This window comes from Candoia aspera, chromosome 2, assembly GCF_035149785.1.
Source record: "Candoia aspera isolate rCanAsp1 chromosome 2, rCanAsp1.hap2, whole genome shotgun sequence".
Taxonomy (NCBI): domain Eukaryota; kingdom Metazoa; phylum Chordata; class Lepidosauria; order Squamata; family Boidae; genus Candoia; species Candoia aspera.
Genome location: NC_086154.1, coordinates 177,844,435 through 177,864,775, shown reverse-complemented (window position 1 = coordinate 177,864,775; position 20,341 = coordinate 177,844,435). Strand labels below are relative to the sequence as shown.

General features: G+C 38.9%; 1 protein-coding gene across 4 annotated transcripts in view; it reads right to left on the bottom strand.

The window, feature by feature from the left end:
- The window catches only part of PALM2AKAP2 (PALM2 and AKAP2 fusion), a 245,171-nt gene that overhangs the window by 190,163 nt on the left and 34,667 nt on the right, over nt 1-20,341 (bottom strand). For all 4 annotated transcript variants that reach the window (XM_063294958.1, XM_063294956.1, XM_063294957.1 and 1 more), the window contains exon 2: nt 10,400-10,480. In XM_063294958.1, the coding sequence (XP_063151028.1) occupies nt 10,400-10,480 (81 nt within the window). The remainder of the gene's footprint in view (nt 1-10,399; nt 10,481-20,341) is intronic.

Genomic DNA, 20,341 nt, shown 5'->3' with positions numbered 1-20,341 from the left:
GAAAAAAGGAAATGAAAGCAATTTCTTCTTCCAACTGAATGAGAATGTTTGAATACACATACACACATACAGAAGAATTTATTAGCACAACCCTACTTTGAAAAAATGTCTAAAGATCCTGATCCATAAAAATCAATACAATTTTTTAGGACAAAATGTATCTATCTGTGTGTGGTGATATTCTTGTTTCCAGCAAAATAACACCTTTCAGCAGATTTCAGGCTGTAGATGCTTTTCTCCATTGACCAGGTTTCAACAATTTAATACAAACCTAAGGAGGACTTTAGTTCCGGAATAAGTTTTAGGAGGCATCATGGATGTTCCCAAAGCATGTAGATAAAGTGTGGAGAAGAGGCGACACCGTTTGCTACAGTTCTCTGGCATGCGTCTGCTTTGTGTCTGGAGGCATTATTTTCCTCTTCACGCTTTGTATGTTTATCACGGCAAACAGCTTGGCTGCCACGTACAGTGTGAAATGTCTCGCTCTACCCACGATGTGACTGGGCAAAGGGCCATTAAAATTAAGGCAGCCATGCCATATTAGATCCGCAATAGAGCTGACCTAATGGCATTTATTTCTTTGTCCTCCCCATACCCCAATGATCACAATGTTCATGAACATAACAAGCAAGATGCACAAATGCATCCTTTTGTGTGCTGACAGTAATAGTGGGAATTTGGTCTTGTGAGACCCTTACACAAAAGAATGTCATAGACAGCTCAGCTTGCTTGGCAAGAATGACAAAACAAAATCAACAGATGACACAACAGCTTGCAATATAAAATGCACGTACGAAATGGTGTTGAATATTATCTTGCATGTTCCCTGCATTTATAATGTGGAATCAAGAAAAAATGTGTATTTGGATCTCATAGTTACTTGGGTGAAATGGCAAATCCTCTGGCACCGCAGACATGCAATGGTATCATATCCTGTAGCACAAACTCATTGTATTGCACTAGGAGATCAGGTAGTAACAGGCATTCACTTAGCTTATAACACTTAATGAATTGTGCCTTGTTCAACAAAACAGCTATTGAAATGCATAATAATATGAAATAATTGATGGATATTATAGAAGCACAAAAACAACTTGCTATTAGGACTACTTAAGCAAGAGTAATGATTAAGTGTCAGGCTTGAACTAAGGAGACAGGTTCAAATTTTATTTCATGTTGGAGTTCACTGGGAGTCATTCTCTCTCAACACAATTTAGCTCACGGGCTTGCTATTGAATAAAATTAGGGTAGACTTCATATAAGATGACTTGAGATTTCATAATGTGTGCGTGTGTGTATTGATGTATGCGCACAGACACACACAAAAAAGAGTAACAGCTCCAGCTTTTGCAACAACTCAAAGGTATTCAGAGCTTGTGCACATATCTGGAGCCATATTCTGCCTATGGCTGAGAGAAGTGAAGAAATTCAGGTTTGGATTATGAAGCCCCTGGTTTGATTTCCATATGCTGTTTAAGAAACTCAGTAAAACTCTCCCACCTACTAAAAAATTACAGTATTTTATAGACTATAAGTATCTTCAAACCATGGGCCTTTATTTTGTAAAAGCTGATGAACTTCAACATATTACTCCTGCCCTACTCCAACCCTTACTAGTTGACACATGACCTACTTCTGAACATGCCCAGAATCATGGCTCTGACATGTCTAGACGTGTGGATAAGAAGTATCACTGCTTGCTGCTAGGTTGGAGGGTACGTGTGCTTTACCAGTTAAATTTTCCTGGCTTTGCTGGAGGGGGGAATAAAGCTTTACTAAGGTCATGCTTCAAAATGTTTACACGTATGTCTGTATTTCTGTTATCAGTTAAATTTGCATGTCTGTGTGTGTGTGTGCATTTTCAGGTTAAAATTTGCAAACTTTTACAAAACTCAACTTTTTCAAAAGGTAAAGCTGACTGTGGTTTGCAAAATACTGAGGCTTTATTTGAATCCATATAAGATCAGGGTTGGGTTAGGGTTAAGTTAATCACTCTAGGGCTGCTGTGGTTTAAAAAGTTTTTTCCTGCATTTGAGGGAGTGATTTTAAAAACTCCATGGAAATAAAACCTTTTGGAAAAGGGGAGCAATGCAGGCTGTGGCTTAAAATAGTGCTCCTTTTCCTGCATTCAAGGCACTGATTTTAAAAACTCCACAAAAATTAAAGCACCTTTAGCTATTTATTTCACAATGTGCGCAAAACAGGGTTTGCTTCCAAAATACAGCGCAGCCTAGGGTTCTGTTCACTATTTGCTTTACTTAGTTATGGTTTGAATCCATATATGATTAGGGCTAGGTTTGGGCTTAAGCTAATCATGCACTCTAGGGTTGACTGTCACCCTTTTCTTGATGGGATTAGGTTCAACACATCATATCCGGTAGTTGTTGTGCCCTTGTGACTCCACCATCATGTGCTTGGGTTAAGCACATCATATCCAATTAGGGTCATGACCTGGTGACTTTGATGATATCATTGATTAAACAAACAGATAAGCCACCCTTAAAGTCAGTACTGTGCACACTTTTACTATTACTATACGATCTGCATAAAGTACCTAAATCCTACAATGTTGGCAAATTATTGTGGCTAATTTTCAATTTAGTTTGCACCCAGCACATTCCCAGTCAACAGCAGAGAGAGAGAAAGACATGGGGAACAGGCAAGAATTTACATTATTGATATATCTATCTATATCAAAAGGACATAGAACTTTCCAGAGCCACTGGAAATGATATTGTGGGTAATTAATCCCAAAGGGAGTAGCCTTTGGTTATTGCAGCTTTACACTTTTTATGTACACAATGCCAGCAAAAGAGAGATGGAAAGTAGGACGCCAGGTGATCCCTCCTCTATTCTGCACCATGAAAGGAACAATTTGGTGGTGAATGAAGTACCCAAAATTTCCCTTCTCCTTTGCTTTGCACACCAAATTAGGCAACGTAATGGGTCAAACAGCTATGCATTGCTTCATGCTCTGAGTCCTAATGCTTCTCTCAGCCTCAGAAGCAATCGCTGGGCATTGCCACCATATCATTAATTTGGCAGTACATCAGTTCTCCTAGCCCCTTTTCTGGCATGTTTTTCATATGGTGCAGTTTAACACCTATGTGTTTCCTACTGGGCCTGGCCTTTGTGTTTGCACTTCTGCTAAATCCCATGTTGTCCTCAGATATCATGGCTGGGATTGGTTCTTTTTATTTTCAAGTGAATCGGTTATGCAGCCATGCATGTGCCTTGCACACTTCTTCCACAGTGCAGTATTCAGCATCTAGAGATGACATAACTACAATGCTTTGCTTCTCACTGTGCCAGGCAAAGGGCGTGTCCCCATAAAAGAATATCTGTCCTACAGTTGATATCCTATCAGATTTACTTCCAGTTCAGTTCAAGTGTTTATTCTATATAGTTCAGATTATTAGTTATAGGCAGTTTTAAATTAAAGTCCGTAATTCCTTTTAGCCATCTGTTTAATCATTTACTTCTGTCCAGTCCCCTTGTGTTGGCTCACTGACCTTTCTATTTGGCAGTCCAGTAACCTGACTGGCTATGTTAGGTCTTCTCACAGTTGCAATATATAGCAGCTTTCCCCCAGCAATCCTATACTGTTCATTATTTGCCAACTTAACCTTGGTTTTCTCCTTTGTTCAGGTATTGTACTTGATGGGTGTACAGTAAAGAAAAATAGAGCTGACCTTGGGGAAGGTATGAAAGAACCACTATAGGGGAAAGGAAGGAATGAGTTGCTAAGGAGGGATTTGGACAAGAGATTACACAGCCCAGAGATAGAAGGAAGTGTGAGAAAGAAATTCAAAATAACCTCATCTTGGTTTTGTTTAGTATAAAATGGGGCAGAGAGAAACTTAGACAGGCTTTCAAGATTCTATTATTATACACTACAACAATAAAGTATGACTATTGGAATCTCTGTAATAGACATCACAGAGATTCCAAGAGTCATACTTCATTGTGTCTTGACCTGGCCTACCCTGAAGGGCTGACAATGACTGCTTTGCCTCACTAAGACACAGAACCTTCATTAGACCTATTATCCTTTGGAGTGACTGAGGAAGTACCCTCCAACTTTGTCCTTATTTCAGTTCCAAAATAATGGCTAATATCCCCAAGTTGTTTTCACTATCTCAAAACTACATATCATTTTTGTACTCTAAGCATATAGTTCAATCATTAACATGATAGAGAACATACTGTACATTCGTCTTCCATTTTTAATTCTTGTATATAAGCATGGATCGGCATCTCCCTGTTTAAAGCTCATGTTTTATAACATTTGATTTAGTTCATCAGACCATGCTTTGGCTGCTTGCTTTAGTCCATATATAGATTTTTGTAATTTACACCAGTTTTTCCTCCTCTGGCTCTTCAAAACCTGGTTGGTGTTTGGAAATCTCCTTTTTTAGATCACCATGCAGAAAGGATGCCTTAATATCCAAGTGCTCCACATGCACCTTTCTAGCTGCTGCTACACTTTGTAGAATTCTGATGTTTGCATGTTTAAGCACCAGCAGAAAAACTTCATTGTAATCCTCACTACTGTATATCTTTGTGTCTAGCGCTTTGCTACTAATCTAGTTTTATGGCATTCTACACTTCATGAGCATCATGCTTAGTTCTGAAAACCCACTTACAGCTTATGCTTTTCTTGTGTTTTGGGAGTTCTGTTAGAAACCCTGTTTTGTTTTTGTGTAAGGATTCCATTTCTTCCCATGCAGTTTCCCTACATTTCCGTGCTTCAGCTGCTGGTAGTCCCTATACTTGTTTCCATGGATGGGGATGGGGCACATCCCTTGCTCTAGCTGTGCTGCACGTTTTCTCAAGTGGAATTCCTCTACCAGATCTTTGAGAGCTTCTGAATTCTCATTCTGGGCCTGAGTCTGATTGTGCATCAGCAGCTTCTTCTGAATCTGATGTTATTTCAGATTCCTCAGAGTCATTTTCAGTAACCCCTTGTGACTGTGTAGTGTTATTGTTGTTGTTGTTTGCTTTCTTTTGTGAGTATCCCGAATAGATCCAGGTGCTATTGGTAAGCTTAGACTGGTTGCACTGGTATCTAAATATTTTAGCTCATCTGGAGTTATGCTTTCTTAATTAAAATGAGCAACACTGCACATGATTAGTTTTCCAGGTTTTAAGACAAAATGCCGTAACCTTCTGTTTCATTTGACAGCCCAGCATTATTCCTAATTGGGTGCTGCAATGTTATTTATTCCTTCTTTTAAAGGAATTGATGTATAAGCTTTGAATCCAAATATCACTAGGTTTCATAACTCATATGAAGCTTTGTCTGAACCTTTTGTTGGTAAATGATTTTGACTGATATTGGACTACAAACATCTTAAAAAAATAGATTCCAATGGCTGGCTGGCTCATTTTAATTCAAGCTAGAAAAACTGTTCCTTTTTCCTTTTGTTTTTTTAACAAAAATCACATGTTGATTCCTTTGGTTTCTTGAAAGGACAAACATTCAATTCAATTTCTAAGTTCTCATCTTTTACTTTCTTAGTAAGAAACTCATCTCTGTGCCCAAATCTTCTATGTCATTTTGCAGGATTATGGTTATGCATGCATCCTGTTACTCTGTTTGCCTTGGGCTCTAAAATTTCCAGCAAATTAGCTTCACTGTGCTTTCAGTATTACTTGGTGGTCTTTTGTAACAATGCAAAGGCCATTTTTAAACATATTTTTACAACCATTTTGTGTATGATAATTTCTGTAATTTGCATCCAATTCAGGTATATAATATGCTTCTTGAAATATTCTATTCTTGCTTTCATTATTATTTATCAGTCATTTCAGTTTAATACTGCCCTTTTCATGTACATCTATCAATATTCAATTTGCTAAATTAACTTTTCCTGCCTGTAAGTCATTATTTGGCAATCCCTATGCAGGCTGGACTTTTCTTTTAAGACACTTAGTCTTATTATCTCTGTCTCTCATGCAGGCTTTAGCTCTGTAAAGTCTGCATTCTCCTTTAATATGTTCCTTTCCAGTATAATGATGACAGGCTACATTTCTCCCTTTCATCTTTTTTAGAGGATTCCCTTAGTTGGATTGTTCAAATCATGCTGGTATACCTCCAGTTTGGCAATTATGTTTTCAAGGGCAATGTTATCATGAACTGATTAACTCCACTATACAGTATATTTATATTTTTCTGGCAGTGAACTTAAAACAGTTCCCTGAAATTTTCACACTGCTTGTTTTAGTATCTTCTGAACAGAGAGAGACTCTGACACATGGTCCATTAGATTTCTATTCCCTGATAATTTCAGATTTATGAGTTTTCTGAACATTAAAGTATTATTGTTCATTCCTGAGCATGTATACATCTGTTTTAGCTTGTCTTAGATCTCCTTTCCTGAAGCACAATTTTGAATCAATTTGTAGTTTGTCGAGTTCAACTTCAGAATTATTTCAGACTTTAATCTATCCTTTTCAACCAAGCCATTCTGGCTTGGACTTCCTCTGGACATGGCATATCCAAAACCACCGAGAGGCCCAGCTTTCAAATAGTGGCTCCATGCTCAAGACACTTTATTCTTTCCCATCCTCAAGCATGAGATTTTCTAGTCCCAATGTCACAGCTATTTTCAAAACCTTATACTCTGTTGTAACCTAAAATAGGAGGAGGAAGGAGCATTAGGTATGTCCCCGCCTTGAGTTATTTATAAAAACAATAAAGGCAGGATAAACATCTAAAAAAATGCTCCTCATTTAAGATGCTATTCCTAATGAATATCCATGATGTGTGGGCTACAGTATATGCTTGACCAAGTGCCTGGACATTAATTGAGATTTGATACCAATCTTCCAATAAATGAAGGGATGTCACAGAGCCGAGGGTGTGGATTTATTCTCTGTAGCATCCAAGGATAAGACAAGAACCAGTGGGTAGAAGCTTCAGAAAGCTTTCCAGAGGGAAATCCAAACTTGAAATAAGGAAGAATTTCTTGACTGTGAGCACTATTAAGCAGTGGAACAGCCTGCCTCCTAAAGTCAAGGGTGCTCCATCATTGGAGGTTTTCAAGAAAAAGACTGGATAGCCATTTGCCTGGGATGGTATGAGGATTCCTGTTCTGGGCAGGGGGTTGAACTAGAAGACCTCCAAAGTCATTTCCATCCCTATGATTGTATGAAATATTGCTTGAGGTTCATTTATTAAACATCAGCAAACATCAAAAACTGTTTAGTGGCAAAACTGAGGTAAAAGGCAAGCAAAAGCAGGGAGAAACAGGCAAGAATTTCCCTGGAGTCGATTGGGAGTCGGGCAGTCTACAAATGGAGTAAATTAAATAAGAAATAAAATAAAGAATTTGTATTATCTATACATCTATCTAGATCTAAAGGCCACAGAAATTTCCAGAGCCCCTGGAAACAATACTGTGGATAATTAGCATGAACAATCCCAAAAGCCTTTGGTTATTGCAGCTTTTATCCTTTTATATACATAATGCCAGCAAAATAGAGATGGAAAGGAGGACACCGGGTGATACCTCCTCTATTCTGTACCATGAAAGAAACAGTTTGATGGATGGAGATGATGTACCCAACATATAAATGTTAGATATCATATCAGCATCCACATAGGTCCAGAAATAGCTGAGGTGTCAGATTGTTTTAATTTTTAAAGGGAGCAAATAGCTAATCTGCAGGACTATAAACATATAGTTAGAAGTATTTCCACAGTGACTGTCAACTTTTAGAAAGTTTATTAATTTGATGTTAGAATTACTTAGAGATGAGTATGTCACTTTCAGCTATGATAAACTAGTTTTGTAAACTTTTGCATTGTTTCAGAAACAACTCTATATACTCCAATTTAATAGATATGGCAGAGAGTTATTTACATCAATTATTCTGTCCTGTAATTCTATGCATCATCGCCTTTGGTCACTTGGACTAGAAATTACAAGACTTGAAGTCCAATATATCTGGAAGGCACTAGTTAGAGAATTCTGTGCCTCTCTCAAGTCACTTTCAAGCATTTCAAAGATTCCTAATCATCAGAGGCAGGATTATGGTGCCTGAATAGGGTATTGGCCCAATCACTGACAGGCCAAGCACATCTTGTCTCTGTATAGTTTATCACTAAAGGGGACTATGCAGTATTTTGGATTTAAAAACAGAAAGGGCCCTTGTAGAGTATGCCTGGGTATGCACATAATACCTATCTGCAACACCCTAAACCAAATGCCCCTTTTCTTAGTATCATGCTGACATCCATACAATCCCAGGAAAAGATGCAGGTGCTTTAAATGGAGACAAGCACCTGTGTGCTCAAATGCACTTTTTAAAAAAAACCTTTGAATCTGTAGCATTGCATAGCCCTACACCGACCTATGTTATATCTGGAAGGAATTAAGAGTTGTCCTATCCTTGAATAAGAGCTCTCAGATGGCACCATCTGACTGACTGGGAAAATAAATAAATAAAAGCATTTTAATCTGTTCTCTTTTGATTAACATCTACATCAGCCTTCTCCAACTAGGCTGTGGGATTATGGAAATTAAGTCCAACGTATCTGGAGGTCAACAGTTAGGGAAGACTGCTCTTTATACAAGCATTCAATATTGCTTTTCCAATTAAAATGTGAACTGATCTTTCAAAAGGCCTAGCGCAGGTGGCCGCAATCTCAGAACAAGAACAGCATTCCTCCTTGGTGACAAGAAGTTTTATTGACCAAACACGTGGCCTGTCTCAACCTCAGCGATCCTGCATAAGCAATATTACTCAGCTGCCTGAAGAGATACCAATGCGAGTGGAAGAAGCAGCAACTGTGCTGGGAGGCCAGCACCATACCATTTTGCACACTTCACAGTGCCTCAGATAGAATGACATTTGGGGCGGAGAAAGAATTAGTTGTTGCCCTCAGGATAAGAATACATGAGGGAAGGTACCATTCAAAGAAGGTGTGTTTCTAAGGAAAAACAAGGAAATGCCCAGGAATGCCAAATGTTGGCTCAGCAGCAATAGCCTAAAGTATAACAAGTGGCTATCATTTCCAACAATTTCCAGCTACTTTATTTTGACACCTGTCCCACCAACAGACACAGAGTTATAACATTTATTGCATAAAAATACACAGGGGAACGTTATCTAAGTAGCCTCATTCTATCCCTGTAGGTTTATGCCCATAACTAGACATAAGAATACAAGGCAACAAAGGCACACGTGTGCCACGGTATGTAGGTACACGTGAAATCTAATCCATTAGACATCTCCTGTGCTTCCATTGGAAAGCTCAGAAGAGCTAGAGAAGGATTTCCTGGAAGTCTCTCATCCAGGCACTGACCAGGCTGAAATATCAAGAGTTTCAAGCTGCCTTATCAGGGATAATTTGTTTAGAGGAGAAAGGTTTCCAGAATAAAAGATGATGAGAAACATCAAAAGCTCTCCTAGATAAGTTCAGCCTAGCAGCCTACTTTTGAGAAGAGATCTTTCTTATCAGCTGCCATCTGTTCCTTTCCACAGGAGATATTAGGGCCTGAACCTGGGAACTTCTGCGTGCAAATCAGTTGCATTACCATGGACCTGTGATTTTATTCAAGATGCATCTGACTTTCAGCAGTATCTAAGTCAATAAGATACAAAATAAACTAGTTATAACTATGTAGATAAATAAACTGATTCATATTAGGGCTGCAAAAATCCAGACAATCACTAGATGGAAGCAAAGCGATAAAGAAAACTATTGCTTTTTGCTGCCATCTGTTGGTTGCCCAGAGTTCTGCAGCTCAGGTATGGTAGTCCTAGATTAATATATCCTACAATGTACATACATACAGTATTTAACAGTATATAAAGTATCAGTAGACAGTTCTGTGCATATAACCCTAAGGTACAAAGTTTTCAACTGGGAATTCCTTAATTTATAAATGTGCATCATGACTAATCTTCATTGTATTGACTGTATATTCCCCTTGAATAGCTCTGCAGTTTTATGCACACCTGCACACACACACACCATTACACAACCATAGAGATCAAGTACTACCGTAATTAGGCACACAAAAGCAGCCTCAGTGGTTGCATAGCTGGAAAGAAACCATTTAAGCAATGCAGTGAACACACCCAAATCACATCAGTTCCAATTCAGGGATATGTAGTAAATTGTTTAATTGTAGCAAAATTCTGATGCCTGCTGCGTATGCCCTCCCCCTTCCATCATCTATTCTGCTCCATCCTTTTCAGCAACATGGTATTTTAACGGAGAATCGCACACAGAAGAGAGACCTGGTGAGGATTTGATTAGCTGGAAGAGACAGACTCCGGCAACACAGGCTGCTTCATGTCGGAACAGGTTCTTCCCAGCTTCCCAAATGTGTGATCTGCATGTCTAAAAACATACAGCTCTGGTCAATCCAGCCTCAGCCCTTACCTTGAAATGCTGCAATTGAAGAATCTGGTCCTCGAGCTGTTGTCTCTTCCCTTCTATTTCCGTCTGCCTTTTCCTTTTTTCCTTCGCAAAGACAAAAACAAGCAGAGGAGAAATTGTCTGTCACTAGAGAAGCAAAGATTTTCAAACGTGTGTTTTTCTTATGGATGGATGTACAAGCCAAGCCCTTCTGTAGAGAAGCCACCTGATCCATCCGTGCCAGCTTGTCACCTACCTCACACAAACAGCATCTTCACAAAAATAGCATGTCAGCTAAGGACTAATGTCTTGTTCACTGAGGAGGAGAAAGATTGGTCTTCTCAAGTTCAGCTATGGGAATGGCAATGAAGAGCAGAGTCCCGGGGGGAGGGGGGGACACACAGCAGGCACAAAGCCTGACAACCGAGTTAAAGGCACAAATCCTAACGCTTGTGTCTTGCATCTCCTACAAAATGTAATATGTGTGCAGAGAAAGAAGGGCTAGTAAAAGTGTAGAGTGTAAGAGCTAAAATCAGGGTATCAGCAAGATTAGTTCACAGGGCATTCTACCCCTTGAGAAATTATCTCCACAGTTTGAATAATTGGGGGAGAGTAAGGTTTGGCTTCCTGCACAGCCAGTATCTCCACTATAACCCTTATTCGCCTATTTTCTTCTTTTCCCTCTCTTTCAAACTATACCTAACCTCAGTGCAAACATGCCCCAGCAGCTTTTTTCCTGCCATGATCCCACAGTATTGCCTTCATCTGGGCCCCCAGCCCGTGAGTAAGACACATTTCAGTCCCCCTTAAGATATCCTTACACCCACGTTTCCTCTTTAAGTCAACAGTATCTGGTGGCAGCAGCAAGGTTAGTAAAATCTGTTGCTTTACTATTCATTATGTTGAAGGCAACCTCAGGTACCAGGCCAAGAATGGGATCAGAGCAGTGCCTACTGGCTGTTTCAGGCTGATGGGGGCATATCGACCGCTGCTGCTCCCTGGTCAACCCTTCTTCCTGCCATTCCACTGTTGCCTCCCTAAAGAGCTCAACGCAACAGCACCATACAGAAATACTGTATGTAACCACAAAAAGCTGCCCAGCCAGCAGTATTGTGAAGAACTTTTATCTACAGCCCATGCCAGTTTAGTGCAGGGCAAAAACAGCAAACCATGGGAATGCCAGGACCCCCAATCCCCCAGAGCATGGAGTGGTCTAGTAGTTGGCATCTGTTGCCTATATAAAGAAAAGTAGAAGAGAGAAATGCGAAGAAAGTGCTCCCTGTGACTCAGTTCCCTTTGTGATTTTGATTTACATGTTTTTTTACATTTTCATTCAGCTTGGATTACAAGAGAATGGGGTGGAGGAGGAGGAGAAAGAACAGCACAGAAAGGAGCCTGGAGATGATGGACAGAGTCCTGCAGCCAGATCCATCCCATGCCTGCTGCAGCAATGTGACTGATGGGTATTTTTTCCAATGGCTAATGACATGCAGAATAGGGAGGTCTGCCAAGCCAGAAGAATTGACCAATCTTTTTGCTTATCATGTATAATCAGGACAACATCATTCGGCAGTAAGTCAGAAGTTGCACAGGGGAGATAGGAGAGGGATTGGCAATGGGGACAGCAGATTTCATGCTGACATAGTTTTCTGCTAACTGTCCCTTTTCTTGGTCTGCAAGCATAATGGCAAGGTAGCAGGACTGGATAAAGGGGACATAGTCCAGAATGATCATGCCAGAAGGTATAACCATTATGATGAGCAGATGAATCACTTTCAATTTTAGTTTACCTTAATCTGGGGGACAGGAGGGATTTTTTTTACTGTAAAATTGATGGGAAGGGATGAGGGACTCAGTTACTAATAATTGAATACTGATTGGTTGAGACATCTCTGCTCGCCTATTGTCGGTTCTGATTGGCTGCCAGTTCTCAGTAGATGCCACAAATTCATAGCACTTCGGTGCTTGAACATCCTGATAACTAAATGGGTAACTAGTTAGAATAATTTAATTCTGAAAACAGAAAACTTGGGGAACTAAATAGCTAGTCATCTGGAAGTGCTCTAAGATTAGGGAGCCCCCCCCCCGTCAACTCCGAAATCAACCGCAGAGTTCACTTGATGGCCTTGGGCCAGTCACTGTCTTTCAGCCCAAACAAGTGGGCAAAAAAAAGGGAGAAGTAAGTTGCAGGAGAGATTGCACAATCTTCTTACCATGTTTCCAAAAGATATAGTAAGTTATGTAGATGCAGTTCACTGGGAAAACCAGACTTTATCATGGGACCTCCATAATACGACTCATAAGAAGTAGCTATGATCTTGGCAGTTATAGGCAAATCAAGTCTCTAATCAGATCACAGCAAGCAAACCCATATCCAAAATGCTAAGGGTTTCGGAGTGGAGAGAACTATTTAAACCTATTTCCTTGTGATGGAATGTAGGTTTGACTCAGAAAAGGAGCAGGAGAATGCTGAGCCATTACAGAAAAGACATTTGAGTTCTGGGAAAGTAGAAGGTCTGAGAAAGAAACTCAAAGCAACTTCACCTTGTGTTAAAAATAAGTTGAAGTAGAGGAGCTTTGACAGGCTTTCAAGATTCTGTCACATTAAAGTACATTATTACAAGTCTGCTAGCCATGCCTGTTTCCTGACCTTGCCTACTTCAAAGGGCTGACAGTCTTAGACAAGGTGTTTAGAGTGGGAATCCAAACTTGATGAAGTATGATTCACTGTGGATGGACACTGTAGCAGTAAACTGCATAAATGTGTTCATGTTATGCTGAATAGAATGTTGTAAGAACAGGTAATTATCAATAGTTGCATATTCTTGGTTATGGTAACTAGCTCTGTTTTGGAGAAAAGTTTTAATTTGTTTTACAGGAGAGTATTACTCAGTTCTACTATAGTTACTCTCCTCCAATTTCTGTGTCTTGTGAACACATCTGCAGAATATAGGTGATGGCATATTGTGTATAAAAGTCAAGGCGTATAAGACAGATTGTTTTCACCATGACAAAGTGAGTTGGTCATGAAATTCATCTAGAGAGACAATGTTGTGTGTGTCAAAAATGGAAAAGGGTTATTGTGTAGGAATACCCTCCCCCTGACATTTTTTTAAAGTGAAGTTTTACCTTTTCATCATGGCCTTTCTCCCTGTAAGAATGCCTGTCTTTATTTTCCTTCTCCTGAGCATGTTATTCTGTAGGGTTTTTTTACACTCATTAAATTTGTATTCCATATTTTAATTGCTCATTATAAACTCCTTCAAGATTTGTAATAATGGGAAATGATATACAAAGATATTAAATAGCCATCATGACATCCACAACAGCAGCAGCTTAGTCTCCCTATAAAATGCCTATGATGCCCTTGGCTCCCTAGATGATTCTTAGTTGGCTGGATCCCCCCTTAGAGGAGTGCTGTGAAGCTGCAAGAAACTCCCTGCACTTGATGGTAAAAGGAAAGTAACCATCTGTTCCTATTGTCAGATTCCAGTTTTCTGCCATTCTGAGACAGTGGACATATTATATTTCTTTTCTCATGTGGTAGTGTGGTAAGATTAAGCAATCTTCTGTCACTATAGCTGCATTTACTTTCAGACTAGATTACTGTTAGTCTCATGAATATGGGAAAAAAGACTATTACAGTACTGGATCTGGCATACAATATGTTTCCCAAAATCCCAGTATCACAGTGGAGATTATTGTGTTGATGCTTATGTTCATATTCCAACGGGCACAAATAAGCCCATAATGACTACTACTGTATTTTTCTCAGATAGCAGATAGCATTATATAGCTATAATGCTATATAACGTATATAGCATTCTATATACATATAAAGAACGCATGGAGAGAGAAACACTAAAAAGTACTGTAATGTTTATAAGAAAGTATTCTTCAGACTGGTGGTTGCAAGATAGTAAAAAAGGTAAGGCTTATTTAGAAAACAACAGGGTGATTGAAAAGCCTGAGTTACTTAAGTCTACTTATAGCCAAGAGTCTGTAGTGTGCTCTGCCCCATTATGAAGACAGAGCAAGACAGCTAAATACCTGAATCATACAAGGCAAAAGTCAGAACAGAAAAGGAGAACTGAACCAGGAGAGGAAGGAAGAGATGAAAATCCTGAGGATATCAATCTAACCAGTGTTTCTCAACCTCAGCAATTTTAAGATGTGTGGACTTCAACTCCCAGAATTCCCCAGCCAGCATGCAAAGACAAGACCCAAGCATGCTGGCTGAGGAATTCTGGGAGTTGAAGTCCACACATCTTAAAATTGCTGAGGTTGAGAAACACTGATCTAACCAATAGGATGCATGTTATATGGAAAACTGCAAACTCTTTTAGCTAAGGAGAAGCATTAATAAGTACAGAGTCTCTTTGCCTATTATCTCTACACCTATTGCCCCCAGTGGTCAGTTAATTTGTAAGTACAGAAATTGGTGCATGCAAAGTTGATTTCCATTTTATTTTTTTCCTTCCAGATGCAGCATAAGCCTGTGGCACTGTAATATTACCTAAACAACAATCCACACTAATAGCTATGCTTTTGTGATGTCAGCCATTTTGTTCGTCACGATACCTTAAACCAGAACTGGGCAAAAGACAGATATTATCTGTATTCTAAAATTGGCAACAATTAAAATAATTTTCCCCTTAAAATGTTACTGAAAAAGAAAATGGATTTGGGAGCTTGGTTCTGATGCTGATTCCCAATTACACGCCCCTAGAGGCTCCCTCTTCCTTAATTTGTAATGTGTGTTTACCTGCCTGATGGGGTCTATTACAAAATCTCTAATAAAAACAAAAGAAACTAGATGCCACAAGCCAGAAGAGTGTCCACCTTCATCATTCACCTATATAACATCCTGTGGCAACTATAGCTTCTTAAGAGCAACAAAGGAAAAAAAAATCCTATTCATAGAATTCATACCATTGTATGGTATTTTATCAAGAGCATGCCTTGACTGGGGATGCCAGTGCCAAGAAAACCCTCTTCATTGTTGTAAGAAGCTTTAGCTTTCAAGAATAGTGTGTAGGGATGGTGGGTTGACAACAAAGCAGATGCTTCTTCACAACAAAGAAGATGCTTCAGGTATAATCATCCCTCACATTCTGAAACTGGCCTAGAAATCAATAGGCAACCAATTTGTTTCATACATCTAACTCTAAAAGAGGGTTAGCTGTATAAACATATTCAGTCTTGTTACATTTACTGTGCCAATCAGTTGTGAAATTGGAAGGAATGTGACACACTGATCTCACCTCATGGCTGAATGCTACAGATACCCTGTAACCTGCCTAAATCCCTTATTCCCAGGAACACTGTGTTTATCACACTGCTGAAGTCTGTTCAGGAGCCATTTATAGGTCTTTGCCTGCAGCACATAAAGGTTAAATTAGGAAGGAGATGTGGGCCACCTGCAAGCCTCACACACCAATATCTATGAGTCCTGCCTGTTCTTCAAGTTCTTTGTATTGTTAGCACCAAGACCTGAAAGTGGTTTTCAAGCAAGTTAGGAAAATTTGCTTACAAAGTTCCCTGCCAATCAGAAGCTGATAAGGGCACTGACCCTGTCCCTTATCAGTGTGGGACCTTCCATCCCACTTCCTCCTTACCCTTGAGGGCAGATTCTTGATATTACAGTTTGTACTTGGTTTGGGGGAGGCATTGACTTGTAGATGCTCATGTGAAATGAATGCAAGGACAAAGCACAAAGGAAAATTACAACATGTGGTATTCTGCTGACAAATACAGATTATAATTATAGTCAGTGAACTCAAGAAGCCTTCTACCTTTAAATAAGGCAGTGTTTCCCCCAATAACTACTTTCATTTTACTATTAAATTTGTAGTTCGCAAATTTAGAACAGCTAATTCAACAGACTGACATTCTTTAACACGTTCAGCCGAACACACACACCACAAAATATTCAGTTTCTGTCATTATATGAAAAAATCCACCCATTTTTTCTCTCATATAAAGCACTATCCTAATCAAGATAATAAATATTAAGTGCTGTGGTGACAGGGAACTCATCTGGGGCAGTTGTACAATAAAATTGTGCTGACAATTCTGAGGCAGATTTAATAGAATTAAAGAAATGGGAAAAACCTGACACCTCAAAAATATAGGGAAAAAAATGAAAAATTCCAGGTCCAACCCACACAGCCCCCCTCCCCAAATTAAATCTGTTGGTTAGGAAGAATTGCAGCAGTTAAAATGAATATTTTACAATACTTTTTTTTTTATTTCAAATGATTCAAGTTTTTATTGGGAATAAGATATTATGTGATTGGCACAGACAATCAATGAATTATAGATGGTCTAATAAAAAGCCAAGGATTAAATTCAAGAACTTGCAAGATTCAAAAGAATGAGGTCATCTAGCAGCTTCAAACTTCCAATATCATGTCAGTTGCCTAACATGGATTTCAGAAAAGATTGTATTTCTTTATTGTTCCATCACTTCCATTGAAGGGGTAGGCCTTCTAAAGTGAATGCAAAGATCTATTTGAGTTGATAGAGAAATTAATAATGTTAAGACATTATGCAATATTAAGAAACTTATTGAATGTTTGGGATAAATAAAGGGAAAGAGTAAGTCCAGACTTCTCTTTTGCTTCTTTATGAATGTCTACTTTTATGATGAAGATACCACTAAAAAATTTGCTCATTGGAAAAACAAAAACTTGTTTAGATTCCAAGATTTTATTGTTAACAGGACAACATTAAGATCTTTCAAGTTTCTTACTACATAGTGCTCTTCTGTGCTTAATTGTTTCCAATACTTTCAAATGCACAGCAACAAAAGGATTACAGAAACAAGGGCAAATATTGAGAAAAACGACTGAATCTATAAATCTTGTAACACCTAATGTGAACATTTATTAGGCGTAATTTACAATTTATTTGTGAAATATGACTCAGAACCTGAAAAGTCAAAGACTACATGATTATAAGAATGCAAAATTTGAATAGTTATAGAGATGGAACTGTGGGAATTTCAAGGGAAAAAGACCATTAAATTTACCTCAAATATTATACTCAAAGAAAATTGGTAATACAGTGTTTTGCTGCTGGTATATCACTCCAGTCTTGATTGCTAAAATGAGTAATTTTTCTGAAAAATGCTGGAAATATAACGAACAATTTGGATTTTTTCCCCCATATGTGCTGGTAATGTTACAAAGCTCAACAACAGTCATCACCAAATATGATAAATTCTGAAAGTTGTAATCCCATTTACCCTGATATTTTTTATTAAATTTAATTAAACCATATGGTGGATTGGTACTCTATATGTTAATGGCTGCAAGGATTTTATATGCTTATTATTGAAAAAAATCTTTGATTCCCTCTATGGAAGAATGGCTAATGAAATTGTGGGAGTATGCCTTGATGTCTAGAATAATGTCATATTTAAAAAGTAAATCTGATGTGGAATTCAATTCTATTTGGAAACCATTTTTAGACTACAGTACAATTTAATACACAGAATTATGCCAAATTCAAAACTTGGGTTTTAGAGTTTATGTTTTAGCTTGACATATCTACATATAATTTATAGTATTCTCTTAATGTATTGTTTATCATCCATGATCTCTCTCTCTCCTTTTTAATGACTCCAACTGTATTAACCAAGTCCCTTAAAGTTTAACAAAGACATGTTTTGATTAGGAAATGGATATGCAAAGCCTTACAGTATTTGAAGCTTTTAATGATGTATTAGAAGAATATATTAATCCTATGATATCTTTGATTTGTTGGCTATCCACCAGTACTTCACTGTTTATATTTTTTTTAATCTGTATTATCTATTTTATATACTTTTAAACATATGTATTATTTTCCTTTATTCTTTTAAAATTTGTTAGAATATCTAGTTTGTAAAAAAATAAAATTAAAGAGCCTCACATGGAGCAGAACAAGCTGAAAGCTGCAGTCTATGCATGGGAGTATTAGCTAAGCCCCAAATGGTGTTTTGTTTTGTTTTCCTTAAGTGACTGTCTTCACTCACTCAGCTTTTCTACTTCACTCCTGTTCATTTGAGACTTTCCTGTCCTTCTTGTAATCGAGTAGAGCAGCGTAATGGGCAAGAAGGATTGACCCTCCTCCCTAGACAATGAAGGCTGGCACTGGAAGCTCCTTATAGATTGTGCCTCCTCCAAGCATCATTTGTGACTCGTAAACAGAACACAATAGATGTTGCAATCTTGGCAGAGAGCATCAGAAGGAGGTGACGACAAGCCATTATTAACAGAGGAGGCAGCACAGCCATGGAGGGAGAACCCTGGGTGCTCGGCTGCTTGCTGAATTGCCTTGGGCTTCTTCCTACTCATCTGTACTTCAGTATGCCAAACTAATTTTTCTGAATATAAAGACGAACACTTGTTTTCTCGCTTTCTTCCAAGAACCTTGTGGATTAATAGACCTACCTAAATGGCTGCGTACCTCAAGCTTCAGCACCCAGTTAAGGGGGAAAGAACTGTTAATGCATCCAGACTAGCTTTCTTTTTTCCACAAATGAATAACTCTTTTTATTTGCTGATAAGACTGTTTCCCTGAACAGCTTCTCCCTGCCTTGCAAGGACGTTCTAACTAATGCTGGTGAGGTAAAGACTTCTTCAAGTCAAACTTAACTCCTGATGAGTACTTGGACACATTCATGTAGTTTTTGTGGCAATGGTATGGAAGTGGTTTGCCACTTCCTTTTTTCTAGGATTTTTTCCCCAAACTTCCTAATCTAGTCTACAGATGCAAAATTTCCTGGTGATCTCCCATCCAAATACTACCCAGGTCTGACCTTACTTGCTTGTCAAGTCCAAGCAAGGTAAACCAGGACCACCACTTGCTGAGATAGACCAATGCTGGTGGAGAATCCAAATAGCCATGGGATTTTATCTTTCTCAAAAAAGAAAAGGCCAAATAATAGCTACTCTTGTGCTTTTGTTTCAGTCTGAAATCAGTTTTGTAACTTGCAGAGATTCACATAAATTGTGCCTATTTCCTGCAGCTCTTCAAAATGCAATTTTCTGTGGTTCTGAAGTCATACACAGCTTGTTTTCTCCCACCACTCACCTTAACATTCCTACCTGAAGAGCTACTGGAGAGAATGTGTTGAAAGCTTGCTTGCTCTTTGGGGATATTTTAATTGTTCTTAATAAAAGTATTACATTTCTGTGGTTTGGGATTACTTTCAAGAGAAAGCAAGCAAAGAGGAAAATTCACTTCAAAGTAATGAAGGCTGCACACCCAGTTTGGCCAGTGGCCTCTCCCCGTTGCTTGGACAGCAATTTGTCCAGGAAATGCTCACTCTCCACTCCAGTTCACTGAAAGTCCCCACTGATCAGCTCTGCACTAACAGAATCTTTTCAGAAGCTGAACTTCTACGTGTAGGTATTTCTAAAGATCTTCTACCCCATGAGCTGTGATCTGCTGTAAAAAAGAAAAAAGAAAAATCCACCCCCTCCAACATATTCCCCAAAATTAGACAAAAAAAAAAAAAATCCAGGAAAGCAAATGGGCTGCAATAATCTGGACAACCACTAAATGGCAGAAATTAAGTCTTTGCTGGCATCTAGTGGCTGCGGAGATTTTTGCAGCCCAGATCTGGCAGCTCCAGGGAAAAGTATTTCCTAAGACTAACTGCTAGAAGAAACAGGTGCAGTTGGGAAGGGATGGCGTATACAGTACTGCCTTTTCCTTCCCCAGGTGCAACTGCCCCAGATCTCCCCCTGAGCTACAGTACCTGCTATGAAAGGCTGTCTCCAAATCCAATTGTAGAGTGATGGTATGAAGAGGAGTCAGAGCCAGAGGGTGATACGGCTTTCATGGCTTCTGGCATGCGGCTCCCAGCCCACCGCCGTTGGATGCAATGCAATTGCTTCCCCAATCCTGAATATATCAGTAGCTGTAAACAGCACTGAACTCATACTGTGGCATTAGGGACAATATGATCTCGTT